Source organism: Salmo salar, chromosome 09 (assembly GCF_965601325.2).
Source record: "Salmo salar chromosome 09, fSalSal1, whole genome shotgun sequence".
Taxonomy (NCBI): Eukaryota; Metazoa; Chordata; class Actinopteri; order Salmoniformes; family Salmonidae; genus Salmo; species Salmo salar.
Genome location: NC_138299.1, coordinates 126,299,570 through 126,314,781, shown reverse-complemented (window position 1 = coordinate 126,314,781; position 15,212 = coordinate 126,299,570). Strand labels below are relative to the sequence as shown.

Here is a 15,212-nt window from a genome sequence, read left to right as displayed (position 1 = left end):
CAAGGAACAAACTAAATACCCCCCCCTACTAATTACAGAAACGTAAACAGGTGCAGACTTAAACAGACAAAACACAACGAACACAGAACATAGATCGGTGGCAACTAGTAGACTGGCGACGACGACCGCCGAGTGCCGCCCGGCCGAGGGGCACCATTTTCTGTGGATACTGTGACAGTACCCCTCCCCTGACGCGCGGCTCCCGCAGCGCGCCGACGCCGGCCTCGAGGACGGCCCAGAGGGCGAGGCGCCGGCCGGTCCGGACGGAGACGATGGAACTCCTGGAGCATAGTGGGATCCAAAATGTCCCTCACCGGAACCCAGCACCTCTCCTCCGGACCGTACCCCTCCCAGTCCACGAGGTACTGCAGGCCCCCTACCCGACGCCGGGAGTCCAGGATGGCCCGGACTGTGTATCCCGGGGCCCCCCCGATGTCCAGGGGGGGCGGAGGGACCTCCCGCACCTCAGCGTCCTGTAGTGGACCAGCTACCACCGGCCTGAGGAGAGACACATGAAACGAGGGGTTAATACGGTAGTATGATGGGAGTTGCAACCTATAACACACCTTGTTTATTCTCCTCAGGACTTTGAACGGCCCCACAAACCGCGGACCCAGCTTCCGGCAGGGCAGGCGGAGAGGTAGGTTCCCGGGTCGAGAGCCAGACTCTGTCCCCCGGATTATAAACGGGAGCCTCACTGCGGTGGCGGTCAGCGCTCTCTTTCTGTCGACCTATCGCTCGCCTCAGGCATTCCTGGACAGCCCTCCAGGTCTCTTGAGAGCGCTGTACGCATTCCTCCACCGCAGGAGTCTCCGTCTGGCTCTGCTGCCAGGGCACCAGGACCGGCTGATAACCTAACACTACCTGGAAAGGTGACAGGTTAGTAGAGGAGTGGCGCTGAGAGTTCTGGGCCATCTTGACCCATGGCACGAACCTCGCCCACTCCCCTGGCCGGTTCTGGCAATACGACCGCAGGAACTTGCCCACATCCTGGTTAATGCGCTCAACCTGCCCATTACTCTCAGGGTGAAAACCCTAGGTCAGGCTGACAGAGACCCCCAGCTTCTCCATAAACGACCTCCACACCCTGGAAGTAAACTGGGGACCCTGATCAGATACGATGCCCTCGGGCACCCCGTAGTGCCGGAAGACATGGGTGAATAGGGCCTCCGCGGTCTGTAGGGCCGTAGGAAGACCGGGTAATGGGAGCAGACGGCAGGACTTTGAGAACCGATCCACAACAACCAGGATGGTAGTGTTCCCCTGAGATGGCGGGAGATCCGTAAGGAAATCCACCGAGAGGTGAGACCAAGGTCGTTGTGGAACGGGGAGGGGCTGTAATTTCCCCCGAGGCAGGTGCCTAGGAGCCTTGCACTGGGCGCACACCGAACAGGAAGAGACATAGTGTCTTACATCCTCAGCCAAGGTGGGCCACCAGTACTTTCCTTTCAGGCCTCGCACTGTCCGTTCCACTCCAGGATGACCCGAGGAGGGTAGAGTATGAGCCCATCGGATCAGGCGATCGCGAACACCAAGCGGAACGAACTTCAGACCCGCGGGACATTGAGGGGGAGTGGGTTCTGCCTGAACCGCCCGCTCGATGTCCGCATCCACCTCCCATACCACCGGTGCCACTAGACAGGACGCCGGGAGTATGGGAGTCGGATCGATGGTCCGCTCCTCGGAGTCGTAGAGACGCGACAGCGCGTCGGCCTTCCGGTTCAGAGACCCCGGAATGTAGGAAAGGGTGAATTGGAACCTCGTAAAGAACATGGCCCACCTGGCCTGACGAGGATTAAGTCTCCTCGCTGCTCGGATGTACTCCAGGTTACGGTGGTTGGTCCAGATGAGAAAAGGGTGACGTGCCCCCTCAAGCCAATGTCTCCACACTGTCAAAGCTTTGACCACGGCCAACAACTCCCTGTCCCCCACGTCATAGTTGCGCTCCGCCGGACTCAGCTTCTTAGAAAAGAATGCACAGGGGCGGAGCTTCGGAGGAGCGCCCGAGCGCTGCGACAGCACTGCTCCGACCCCAGCCTCGGACGCGTCCACCTCTACTATGAATGGCAAAGAGGGATCCGGATGCGCCAGCACCGGAGCGTCGGTAAACAGAACCTTCAGACGACGGAAGGCTCTGTCCGCCTCTGCCGACCAACGCAGTCGCACCGGACCCCCCTTCATCAGTGAGGTAATGGGAGCTGCCACCTGACCAAAACCCCGGATAAACCTCCGGTAATAATTGGCGAACCCCAAGAACCGCTGCACCTCCTTCACCGTGGTAGGGGTCGGCCAATTACGCACGGCCGTAACGCGATCACATTCCATCACCACCCCTGTGGTGGAAATGCGATATCCCAGGAAAGAGACGGATCGTTTGGATCACATTTCTCAGCCTTGACATACAGGTTATGCTCCAGCAGCCGCCCAAGCACTTTGTGCACCAGAGCCACATGCGCGGCGCGTGTGGCGGAGTAGATCGGAATGTCATCGATGTACACCACCACACCCTGTCCGAGCATGTCTCTGAGAACCTCGTCCACAAAGGATTGGAAGACAGCGGGAGCATTTTTCAACCCATACGGCATGACGAGGTACTCATAATGGCCAGATGTGGTACTAAATGCGGTTTTCCACTCGTCTCCCCCTCGGATACGCACCAGGTTATACGCGCTCCTGAGATCTAGTTTGGTGAAGAAGCACGCCCCGTGAAATGACTCCACCGCCGTAGCAATGAGAGGTAGCGGGTAACTGAACCCCACTGTGATCGAATTTAGACCTCTATAGTCAATGCACGGGCACAGACCTCCCTCCTTCTTCTTCAACAAAAAAGAAGCTCGAGGAGACAGGGGATTTAGATGGCCGAATGTATCCCTGTCTCAAGGACTCAGCGACATATGTTTCCATTGCCACTGTCTCCTCCTGAGACAGAGGATACACGTGGCTTTTAGGAAGGACCACGTCAGCCTGGAGGTTTATCGCACAATCCCCCTGTCGATGGGGTGGTAATTGGGTCGCCTTCGTCTTACTGAAGGCAATAGCCAAATCGGCATATTCAGAGGGAATGTGCACAGTAGAGACTTGGTCTGGACTCTCCACCGTGGTTGCACCGATGGAAACTCCTATGCATCTACCTGAGCACTCCCTCGACCACCCCTTAAGAGCCCTCTGTCCCCACGAAATCTGAGGGTTGTGAGTGGCTAGCCAGGGGATACCCAGTACCACTGGAAACGCCGGGGAGTCAATGAGGAAGAGGCTGATACGTTCCACATGACCCCCCCACGTCGCCATAACCAGTGGTACAGTAGCCTCCCCCACTTGGCCGGACCCTAGTGGTCGACTGTCTAAGGCGTGCACAGGGAAGGGGTGGTCCAGCTGAACCAGGGGAATCCCTAACCTTTTAGCGATCCCACGGTCCATAATACTCCCAGCTGTACCTGAATCGACTAGTGCCTTATACTGGAAGTGAGGGGAAAAATCAGGAAAACAAACTGAAATGTACAGATGGTCGACAGGGGGCTCTGGGTGTGGCTGGTGCTGACTCACCTGGGGGGTCGATGAAGTGCTCTGCCTGCCATCCGAACTCCCGGGGGGATCCCTCCAGCACCGGTCCGCAGTGTGTCCTCTGCGCCCGCAGTGGGTGCAGGAGAGGCCCCTCCCCCCGGTCCTCCTTGATGTAGCTCCTCCTATCTCCATGGGCTGTGGAGCAGGAGGGCTGGGAGGTGGAACGAACAGGCCCCGACTGGAACGTCCCCGGGCAGCCAGCAGGTTGTCCAGTCTGATGGATAAATCCACCAGCTGGTCCAGTGTGATGGCGTGGTCCCTGCAGGCCAGCTCCCGGCGGACATCCTCTCGGAGACTGCAGCGATAAGAATCCATCAGGGCCCGCTCATTCCACCCCGACCCCGCGGCGAGAGTCCTGAACTCCAGGGCGAAGTCCTGAGCGCTCCTCGTCCCCTGTCTTAAGTGAAACAATCACTCACCCGCCGCCCTGCCCTCCGGTGGATGATCGAATACCGCCCGGAAGCGGCGGGTGAACTCCGGGTAGTCACCCCGAGCCGAGTCTGGGCCATCCCAAACCGCGTTGGCCCATTCCAGGGCTCTACCCGTAAGACAAGAGACGAGGGCGCTCACCTTTTCTTCGTCGGAGGGAGAGGGGCGAACGGTCGCCAGGTAGAGTTCAATCTGTAGTAAAAACCCCTTACATCCCGTAGCTGTCCCGTCAAACTCCGTCGGTGGCGTAATCCGGATGCCGCTCGCGCCCGCTTCAGGTGGGGTTTGTAGAGGCGCTGGCTGAGGAACCGGAGCTGGTCTGGTAATTGAAGCCCCTCTCTCCCAGTTCTCCAATCTGGCCAGCACTTGGTCCATCGCAGAGCCCAGGCGGTGGAGGAGGTCGGAGTGCTGTGACAACTGTTCGGCCACTGACGGTGCTTCCGCTCCTGCTGACTCCATATTTTATTTGGTGCGGGATTCTGTCACAATTCCGTAAGGCAGGAGGAAAAGGCAGAGTCAAACGCAGGAGACGTAGTCCAGTTGTGCCGTAGAACGGTATATTTATTTCACCGAAAAAACCACTTGGCGTAACAAAAGGGCATAGGGTGTGCCCAGAGACCACACGGGAACACAGTTAACCCCGAGAAAACAAAGATACGCACGGGGCGCAGCCCGGCAAATGGGGAAAAATGTGCAAAAAACACAAAACGTTCACAGACCTGCCCGCTGACGAATAAACAATCCCGCACAAAACACAAACCACAAGGAACAAACTAAATACCCCCCCTACTAATTACAGAAACGGAAGGTGCGGACTTAAACAGACAAAACACAACGAACACAGAACATAGATCGGTGGCAGCTAGTAGACCGGCGACGACGGCCGCCGAGCGCCGCCCGGCCGAGGAGGGGCACCATTTTCTGTGGATACTGTGACAGATCCCTGGTCGAGTCATTTCAAAGACTCTAAAAATGGGACCTGCTTGGCAATCAACATTAAGGAGATGTATTGGGGGTGAGGCCCTGATACAGACTAACATCCTGTCCAGGAGTTGTACTTGTACATTAAAACTGCCTCACACAGCAAACAGTAGGCTAACTGCCCAATGAGCTATTCTTGCACGGACAAAGCTTACTTGTAGGAGGGGTGCGTCATGTCGTGCTAGGCTTTTTTCGCTATGCTCGACTTCAGCGGGTTGATCTTCCTGTCCGGTTTTGCGCCCCCTCTGGTTCGTGTGGTGGAGATCTTCATGGGCTATACTCAGCCTTGTAACTGGGTAGTAAGTTGGTGGTCTGTTGATATCCCTCTAGTGGTGTGGGGGCTGTGATTTGACAAAGGGGGTGGGGTTATATCCTGCCTGGTTGGCCCTGTCCAGGGGTATCGTAGGATGTGGCCACAGTGTCCTCTGACCCCGTCTCAGTCTCCAGTATCTATGCTGCAATAGTCTATGTGCCGGTGGGCTAGGGTCAGTCTGTCCTATCTGGTGAAATTCTCCTGTCTTATCTCTCTCTCTCTCTCTCTCTCTCTCTCTCTCTCTCTTTCTCTTTCTCTTTCTCTCTGTCCCCTCCCAGAGGACCTGAGCCCTAGGACCATGCCTACCTGGCCTGATGACTCCTGGCTGTCCCCGGTCCACCTGGTTGTGTTGCTGATCCAGTTTTCAACTGTTCTGCCTGGGGCTACGGAACCCTGACCTGTTCACCCCACATGCTACCTTGTCCCGGACCTGTTTTATACCCTCTCTCTCCGCCTCTCTCTCTCTTTCTCTCTTTCTCGCTCTCTCTCTCTCTCAATTCAATTCAATTCAATTCAAGGGGCTTTATTGGCATGGGAAAAAGTCTTGCTGCTGTGATTGCACACTGTAGTATTTCACCCAATAGATATGGGAGTTTATCAATTTTTGATTTGTTTTCAAATTCTTTGTGGGTCTGTGTAATCTGAGGGAAATATGTGTCTCTAATATGGTCATACCTTTAGCAGGAGGTTAGGAAGTGCAGCTCAGATTCCACTTCATTTTGTGGGCAGTGTGCACATAGCCTGTCTTCTCTTGAGAGCCAGGTCTGCCTACGGCGGCCTTTCTCAATAACAAGGCTATTCTCTCTCTATCTTTCCCTTTCCCTTTCCCTTTCTCTTTCTCTTTCTCCCTCTCCCTCTACCTTCAACTGCTGTCTAGACCTCTGAATGATCGGCTATGAAAAGCCAACTGACATTTACTCCTGAGGTGCTGACCTGTTGCACCCTCTACAACCACTCCGGTTATTAATATGACCCTGCTGGTCATCTATGAACGTTTGAACATTTTGATGAACGATCTGGCATTAATGGACATGTACTCTTATAATCTCTACCCGGCACAGCCAGAAGAGGACTGGCCACCACTCAGAGCCTGGTTCCTCTCTAGGTTTCTTCTTAGGTTCCTGCCTTTCTAGGGAGTTTTTCTTAGCCACAGTGCTTCTACATCTGCATTGCTTGCTCTTTGGGGTTTTAGGCTGGTTTACTGTATAAGCACTTTGTGACATCTGCTGATGTAAAAAGGGCTTTATATATAAATACAAAATGTGAATTTGTCCAAAGCTTACTTACATATCTGAAGGCCTTTGTGTTTTACTAAGTCTGGTTACTGAGACAGCTGGTCTTTCTCGAACTATTCCATTGATTTTAAAAGATATAGCCTACACATGCCAGGTATGTGTTCCCTAGAAATTCAGGTGCACGGTATCTTTTCATATGAAAAACCACTTGGAGCAGAAAAAAGCAACGGGGGAAAAGTCTAAAGCTTATTCCTAAATGTGTAGTAATGACTAAGGATTCAATTCTAATTTCAGTTTGAGTAGATGCAACAAAATACCTGATTATTCTATGGTAATAACTGTATAAGGAAGTGCCACGACCAATTAAGCCCTACTTCCACATGTCCTCAACATGGAATCCCCTGTCTGTGACATCAGCATGCCTGAGAGGGTCAGGGCAGCCCAATGACATCAGGGATACCTTGGTGACACATTGAGACAAAAGCCTTGTTTACACTTTGCGTTAACATGTGAGTTTCTCGATCTGATAAATATGATTCAATCACTATCTGATCAAGGTTTGTCACGTCTACACATTGCATTTTAAAATGTGTCTCTTATCCGTCTACTGTGTTCACATTGTAACCAGATTAGCTGATGCTTCTGTGTTTTCAAATTATTTGCTAGATATTTTTTCAAAATAATATGGACTTATTTATTTTTAAGAGAAGTACTGATGCAATAAGTCAATGGTGCTACCTGTCAATGATTTTATATAATGATGTATAATGATTATTTAAATGGATTGACCATCCAGGTACGTTTACAGTTGAGTGATTTCCAGATTCCAGACACAATGCGTGTCTGACTACCTCCCGAAGTAGTCAGGAAGATCCGATCACAATCAGAACACAATGTGTCGTTTAATCTTCTACACCACTCAAAAAATGTGGGCACATTCAGAATGTGGACAAAATCAGAACAAAGGGCGCATGTTAGCACCAGGTTTAAATGGGCCAGTGATACCTTGGTGAGATGGGAGGAGACACAGTGAGACAGAAACCCCAACAACTGACTTAATGTAGGAAACAATGGTTGGCATTGGGTGTGAGGCAAAATGAGTTTACACTACTGGGGGTCTGGCAAGAGAAGGAGTGATGGTAATAAGAAGGGAATGTGTTACTAACTACGACGTCCACACCTCCTCTCTTCCCCACCCCCATTTCTCTCTCACCACACACACACACACACACACACACACACACACACACACACACACACACACACACACACACACACACACACACACACACACACACACACACACACACACACACACTTGCCCAAACACAACTCAGCAGGCCAGTTGAGGAGCATCCTGGACATAAAAGGTCTGCTGTGCTCTGATGGTGAGATGACTCTTGTCTTCACTTATTTCTCTCTCTCAACCTCAGATTCCCTTTCCTCCTCCTCCCTTTACTACTCCTCCTCTCGCACGGCCCTCCCATCTCTGTGGTCACATATTCTCCCTCTCTCCTCTCTCTCGCTCCCTCAGCAAATTTCTGACATCAATAACAGACTTTGTGAAATATGAAGGGGGGAAAGAACAGATGTGGTGCTAACATGATGTTTTAGGGCCAAATGGACAAAGTCTGTTGTAACAGTCTGTGCCACTATCCACGGGCCTGATATCCTGATGGGCCCTTAACGACACCCCCTCTATTCATCACCTCCTCCTCTAGCTCAAGCCTCTCTTTTTCTCAATCTCTCCATCCTTCTCTTTTTCTCTCTCTCTCTCATTCTCTCTCTCTCTCTCTCCACTCTCTCTCTCCTCTCTCTCTCTCTCTCTCTCTCCACTCTCTCTCTCCACTCTCTCTCTCCACTCTCTCTCTCTCTCTCTTTCTCTCTCCACTCTCTCTCCACTCTCTCTCTCTCTCTCCACTCTCTCTCTCCACTCTCTCTCTCCACTCTCTCTCTCCACTCTGCTGATGGAGTGGTGTGGTGAAGTATTTGGAGTATTCCTGCTGACCAATCCAGAGCCTCCTGGCAGAGCTCCCTTCTACTGAACAGGCCTTCCCAAATAAGGATGCACTTTTTTAACGGACAACAAAAAAGAGAAAAAACAAGAAAAAGGGGAGGAGAGACGGAAAGTAATAGACGAAAGGAGGGAGGGATGGAAGGAGAGCAGACAGAAAGCCCATGCCCTTTTAAGGCGCTGGTTTCCTTTTTACTCTCTCTCTTCCTCTCTCCTTCTTAGCTAAAGCCCTGTTTATAAATGGTGCTAACATGCGCCCTGAGTTCTGATCTTGTCCACATTCTGATTGTGCCCGATTTTTAGATACGTGTAGAATAAAAGACACATTGTGATCTAGTTAGGATCAGATCTTCCTGACCACCTCTGGAGGTAGTCAGACACGCATTGTGTCTGGATATCAATCATGTGTAAACAGATCTGGATGGCCAAATCATTTAAATAATCCTTATAACGTCCTTTAAAATAATTGACAGGTAGCACCTTTGACTTATGGCTTCCGTAAATATGGATTCCGTAAATACATACAAAGAATTTTGAAAGAATATCTGTCAAATAATTTGCATACAGGGAGGCACCAGTTAATCTGGTCACAATGAGGACGCAGTGGACAGATGGCAGACACATTTTAATACATTGTGTAGACACAACAAACCTTGATCAGATAGTGGATGGATCATATTGATGAGATCATGAAACTCACATGTTAGCACAAGGTGTATACGAGGTTTAAGAGAAGTGAAGTCATTTCAGCTTGTCTGGTCCTTTTAAGCCAGCACTTTTCCGAGGGAGGACTTTGCTGGAGCTAGAAGTATACAAACAGTCAGTCACACACACACGGACACACACACCTCCTGACCCAGCGCCTGTACAGAGGAAAGACTCTTCGCTACATACTTTAACACAGTGAGTATGTCTCTTTACTGTCGCTGCTTTTGGGTTCCAGTCAGAAGAACACCTTGGTGAGACGGCTGTCTGTCAGCCCTACGATGGAAGCCTTATCCTGAGTGTACAGAGCCAGAAGGCGCATATGGCTGTCTGTCAGCTATGTCATCGATTTTGAGAAAAGTAACATTGTCAGAGCACTGTGTTCTCTAACCATGTTTTCATTGTTTCTCTAATCCTCCATCCTGTATGTCTGTGTGTCTCATACTCCATCCTGTGTGTGACTGTGTGTGACTGTGTGTGACGGTGTGTGTGAATAGACACACATAGTAAAACTAATAATCTATGTGGGTTGATGTCTTGGTCAATGGGGTACCGGGTGCTAGAGCATACCTTCTGAGAGGGATGGGATATGTAGTTCTGAGAGGGATGGGATATGTAGTTATGATATGAGATGGGGTGTTTCTACTGGAGAATAACCATCCGAATCAGTCACAAAGATGTAAAGGTAATAGAGAAACAGTTTGACCAGTTTGGTCCTAGGGAGAGACCTGGGATAGGCAGCACAGCAGCTCCTCTTGTAACAGACACAATTGCATAGCTCAGTTTTCACTTGCAAATGACTGACTGCCATACATGGGCTTTGGCTAGAAATTCAATAGCCAACAAAAGTTCACGGCAGACACACTTTCCAAAGAAGAAAGACACGCACACACACAGACAAAGATGCAAACAAGTAACACAGAAACACAGCAGCTTTCATTGATCATATGCGATTAATCAATACGGTTTCTCAGCCTAATGTTTGCTGGGAGTGGACAGAAGTGTTTTTGTGAGAGACAGAGATAACACTGGAGAACTACAGCAGCAGCTTCAGTAGCTGTGGAGTTATCTACAGTACAGTAGGCCTAGCAGTAGCAGGAGTAAAGTCCCAGAGGCTAGCTGACCAGCAGCAGTAGGAGATAAGATTATCTTGAGCTCCGTTTCAGTGGCACTGAGGCGCCGCTGGCATTACGTCATGGCTTTAGCCACAGTTCACAGACCACAGCTTTCAAACTGTGCTTCAAGGCGAGACAGCCAGCTGTGTTACCATGGCGAGACAGAAACACAGAAAGTAAAACAGACATGAGAGGAGCGACGGATGGTGATGTCATATTTTCATTAGGATAAGTGGACACTGTTTCATACTGTAGTACCAGTAGTTGAGAAGCAACATGTAGTTCAGAGACTGAACGACAATACTCCAAACACATAATCTACATGTCCTACCAAATGTAGAACTCACTAAAATCAGGTCAAAATAGAAACATAGCTACGTAATTAACACACACACACACACACACACACACACACACACACACACACACACACACACACACACACACACACACACACACACACACACACACACACACACACAGAGAGAGAGAGAGACAACCCAGAGGCCAGCCTGACATACTGTTCTGGAGATGTCAGAGACAGGGCCTGATGCCAAACCCAACAGTACAGTAGGTTCCTAAGCACACATACATACCATAACGGAACCAGGGTCCCGTCCCATGTGAACCGACCTCTCAGACCATCCATATCCCCTCTGTGGAGGGCAGTGACCTGTACTGGCAGTGGCACACAGAAGAAAGGGCCTTTCCACATTGGAGGAACAGCAGTCTTACCTCTGATGGTCAAAATGCTTGTTCATGAAGCATAGGTCTAGACCAACTGGAGGGAGAAGTAATGACATGGCTAGCAGCCTGACCTTCCTCACATTCCTCTGTAATGTTTCTATAATGACGCACAGTGCGAGGGTTTGACTGAGTGTGTGTTACGGTGAGGTTGGGAGCTTATCGTGGTCTGACTGAGCAGGAGGATGTGGGGAATATCAGGCACTTTTATTGTCTTTATGGTTATGAGTTCATGGTTAAGGTACCATGAAACAACGGAGCAGCTTGAACCCCTAAAAAACCTCCTGTCAAGGCTTCATAATCATGTGACTGGATTGTTGGGAAATAGTGTCTAGAAGGACTGTGCCTTGGTCTACTTCTTTGGATGGTGGTGCAGCAGTAATGTGTGCCTGGACCCAGTGCCAGACAGTCCAGGGCTGTGTGTTGATGGCTCCCAATCAAAAGCAATGTGGTGACACAGATACATGCTCTTAATGCCAATGTTCAACACATGACTGCTGGCTCAGAAAACTAGGTTAATGGCAGCTGATCGATACATTTTCTCTTAAGTGTTGTCTGACTTAAACTGATGAGTCAGTATGGGAATGAGGAAGTGGAGGCGCATAACGTGTATTTTTTGAGCATATCGTTCAAATACTAGGCATAGAAGGGTCCACGCTGACCTTGTGGTGGAGTGTGAGTAGTTGGGTGGAGAGAGAGATCTGTTTCGGGCATCATCTCCAACTGTGAAAATACACACTTAGAAAAAAAGGTGCTATCTAGAATCTAAAGGGGTTCTTCGGCTGTAACTATAGGAGATCCCTTTGAAAAACCCTTTCTGGTTGCAGGTTAAAAACCTTGTGGTTCCAAGTAGTACACTTTTGGGTTCAATGTATAACGCTTTCCACAGAGAGTTCTACATGGAACCCAAAAAGGTTCTTCCTGGAACCAAAAAGGGTTTTCCTATGAGGACAGCTGAAGAACCATTATGGAACTCTTTTGTGTAGATAAGGGAACTGTCTCCTTATGAGACATAGAGGAAGTGACCAGATCTTACATTACTGTTGCCACCGGCTACCCCATCCAACAGCAATCTGGGGAAGGACCCCACATGACGTCCAATCAGGATGAAGGTGAATTCCAGGTGGTAACGTTTAACATTTGACCTTTAACCCCCAGGCACGTCGTGGTATCCTGACATCAAGATGGCAAACAAGGTGACAAGAGTGCACTGATATGGGCTTTGCACTTGGCAGCTTGGCCCAAAAGCAACAGTTTTGCAAGCAATGGTGTTGGTGACGCCTAGTGTGTTTAAGAGAGAGAGGCAGAGATACAAAAAGAGAGAGAGATTCTGCTGATTCTAGGGCTCCCATTGTACAGCACTTTGGCTCCTGATATTTAGTTCTGTAATTAATGCAGATGGCTGAACTGGTGTGCATTCGGAGACAATTGTCTTTGTGAGGGAGCGGCTCAATTACACGCCTTTATAAATGCATGACATCTATATGTGTGTGTGTGTGTGTAAGTGTTCGCAGGCGTATTTGTGAGTGAATCTGCCATTTGTCCAATGTCTTCATGTGTGCATGTGTCCGCATGCAAATCTGCCTATTTATCCACAAAGCTGTTGGAAATGGCTTGACTTGCAACTAAGGTAATATCTGTTTCAGCTTAAGGCCAATGGAAAAAGGAGTCCCTTTGTATTAGTTATGGTAGCAGATCATAGCACAAGTGACATGCAAATGAGGGTACATACTCACCTCAGGCAGAACTGACATGGAAACTCATACATTAGACATAGTCAATGTGACAATGTCATCTGAACTAGGGAATACTTTCACGTCTAATACCAGATCAAGGTGATCTCAGACATCATAGAACAGGGATCATCAACTGATTCTGCCGCAGGAGGATTTTTTCTTCAGCGGATGGTCGGGGAACCGGAACATAATTACAAATAATTAGTAAACTGCAAATTGACCGCAAGAAGCCCAAATGGGTATAATATTTGACTAAAACAATCATTTCAAACCTTGCTTACATTTGTTTACAATTACATACTGTATATCTCTATATTATGCGTGGGAATACTTTGAAACAAATCTTCTAAATTCAAATCACTTGGCTGGTGTTTTTAGTATTTTATGTCCAACAATAAAGTAATTAAAAAAAATCTCTGAAAACTTGGGGGGACAAATAAAATCCACTAGTTGGGGGAACCCTATCACAGCGCAACTCCCTTCACTCACATCAATATTTCCTCTATTTAATATCTGTTCTACTCCACTCTGTCTCTCCCTCTCGGTGGGAAAGGGTCCCCAGGTAGGCATGGCCAACAAAGGTCCATCTTATGGCATGAGCCGGGTGGTGCAGGACAAGATTGACAAGAAGTACGACGCTGAGGTGGAGGAGCTTTTGGTGCAGTGGATTGTGGCCCAGTGTGGATCTGGAGTTGGGAAGCCCGAATCTGGCAAACTGGGCTTCCAGGACTGGCTTAAGGACGGATGTGTGAGTACCAACCCAATGCCTCTCAGAATGAAACATACAATTCAACTTAACGGTATTCAGAATTCATATTAGCCATTTATTTGAACCACCTTTATTCAGTCCAAAGATTTGTGTCATCAGCAAAGAGAATGGAGTAACAAACCCCTTGGAAATCAGATTATGATCATATACCTGTACATTTAAAAACAACAATGTGCCAAGTATCGAACCTTGGGGGACCCCACAAGAGTATATGACAGTACAGATGGTTATTTTCTGCCAACATACTCTTACTCTTGGCTTTATATTCCTATTCCCCAGGTTCTGAGTGAGCTCATTAACAGTCTGCATAAGGACAACAAGCCGATCAAGAAGATAGCCAGCTCAAGCATGGCCTTCAAACAGATGGAGCAGATCTCACAGTTCCTGACTGCTGCCGAGAGCTTCGGCGTCATCAAGACCGACATGTTCCAGACCGTGGACCTCTGGGAAGGTTCGCAAAGCATGTCCATCTCATCAAACAATCACAACAATGACAACACAGGGCATTACATATGCCACAGATAACAGCGGATGTGGTGTGGGGAACATACAACGGTGTGGTGTACTGTAGCTACGGTGTGGGGACTTAAAGACCCTGCTGTGATTTTGTGGTGACAGGGAAGGATTTGGCTGCAGTCCAGAGGACACTGATGTCCCTCGGCAGCGTGGCTGTCACCAAGGATGACGGCAGTTACCGCGGCGACCCCAACTGGTTCTTCAAGTGAGTTTAGAAGAATGTGAAGAGTGATGGTGTTGCATTGCTGGGGCTGTTTAGAGCTGGGTTGTGTACTGTGCTGTGCCAGTGTGTGTTTTTGAGTTCATTGTCCATGTACCCTTGCAGGAAAGCCCAGGAGAACCGGAGGGAGTTCACAGACGACCAGTTGAAGGCGGGGAAGGGTGTGATTGGCCTGCAGATGGGCTCCAACAAAGGGGCGAGCCAGACTGGCATGTCGTACGGGGCCACCCGACAGATCCAATAATAACAACCAAACCACTGACCCTTGTCCTTTCCCCTCCCTTCTCCACCACACCCTGCACTGCCCTCCTCCCCCCTTCGCCCTCTCACTGCAGCTACGACAGGCCCCATAGATGAAGTCTTAATGCCTCAAATCAACTTTATCCAAGTGTAGTAGGAACAGTCTCACTAGTATCACACAACACTATGACCTGCCCAATATTACAACCCAAATCTACACTGCAAATACCATATGTGAAATGTGAGTCTTAAGGTGAAACGGGCAACATGCATATACAGCTGTCAATCACTCATCGTCAAATGCAATTCTCATGCTTACATGAGACTGATTTCTGAATCATAGAGAAGGCACTGACCCGACCAAACTACGCCTTCTTAGTACAAGGACATTCTATCCAAATGTAGAAACATTGAGAGATTGCTTGAGAGATCGTTTGAAAAATGCCAAATAAAAGGAAGGAAATGAGGTTGAAGTTCATTGCGTCTCCAGTGTTATGGTTGAGTTTTAAGTTAACAGTGCTATACTGTATGTACCAATCCCTGCCAACTGCTATGACCTCCAACAGCCACATATTTTTTGTACAGTCTTATTAACTCCATTTGTCCTAGGCCTCCCACAGTGAAAAAGCAGAAA

The 15,212-nt window shown here is 49.2% G+C and overlaps 1 protein-coding gene across 2 annotated transcripts; it reads left to right on the top strand.

Moving 5' to 3' along the window:
* The first annotated feature begins 9,130 nt into the window (after positions 1–9,130).
* On the top strand, positions 9,131–15,056 carry LOC106612633 (transgelin). Of its 2 annotated transcripts, XM_014213978.3 has the most exons (6): positions 9,170–9,436; positions 12,256–12,293; positions 13,387–13,581; positions 13,882–14,053; positions 14,221–14,323; positions 14,444–15,056. In XM_014213978.3, exons 2-6 carry the CDS (start codon positions 12,282–12,284, stop codon positions 14,580–14,582), a joined length of 621 nt encoding a protein of 206 aa, XP_014069453.1. In that variant the 5' UTR covers positions 9,170–9,436; positions 12,256–12,281; the 3' UTR covers positions 14,583–15,056. The 2 variants fall into 2 exon arrangements, with proteins under 2 accessions (XP_014069454.1, XP_014069453.1); XM_014213979.3 differs by lacking the exon at positions 12,256–12,293 and having other exon boundaries at positions 9,131–9,436.
* The last annotated feature ends 156 nt before the right edge of the window (positions 15,057–15,212 follow it).

Excerpts from the sequence above, each read along its gene's own strand:
- LOC106612633 (XM_014213978.3), top strand. Across the intron at positions 13,582-13,881 it reads ACTGGCTTAAGGACGGATGT|GTTCTGAGTGAGCTCATTAA; the intron begins GTGAGTACCAAC and ends CCTATTCCCCAG. Across the intron at positions 14,324-14,443 it reads GACCCCAACTGGTTCTTCAA|GAAAGCCCAGGAGAACCGGA; the intron begins GTGAGTTTAGAA and ends GTACCCTTGCAG.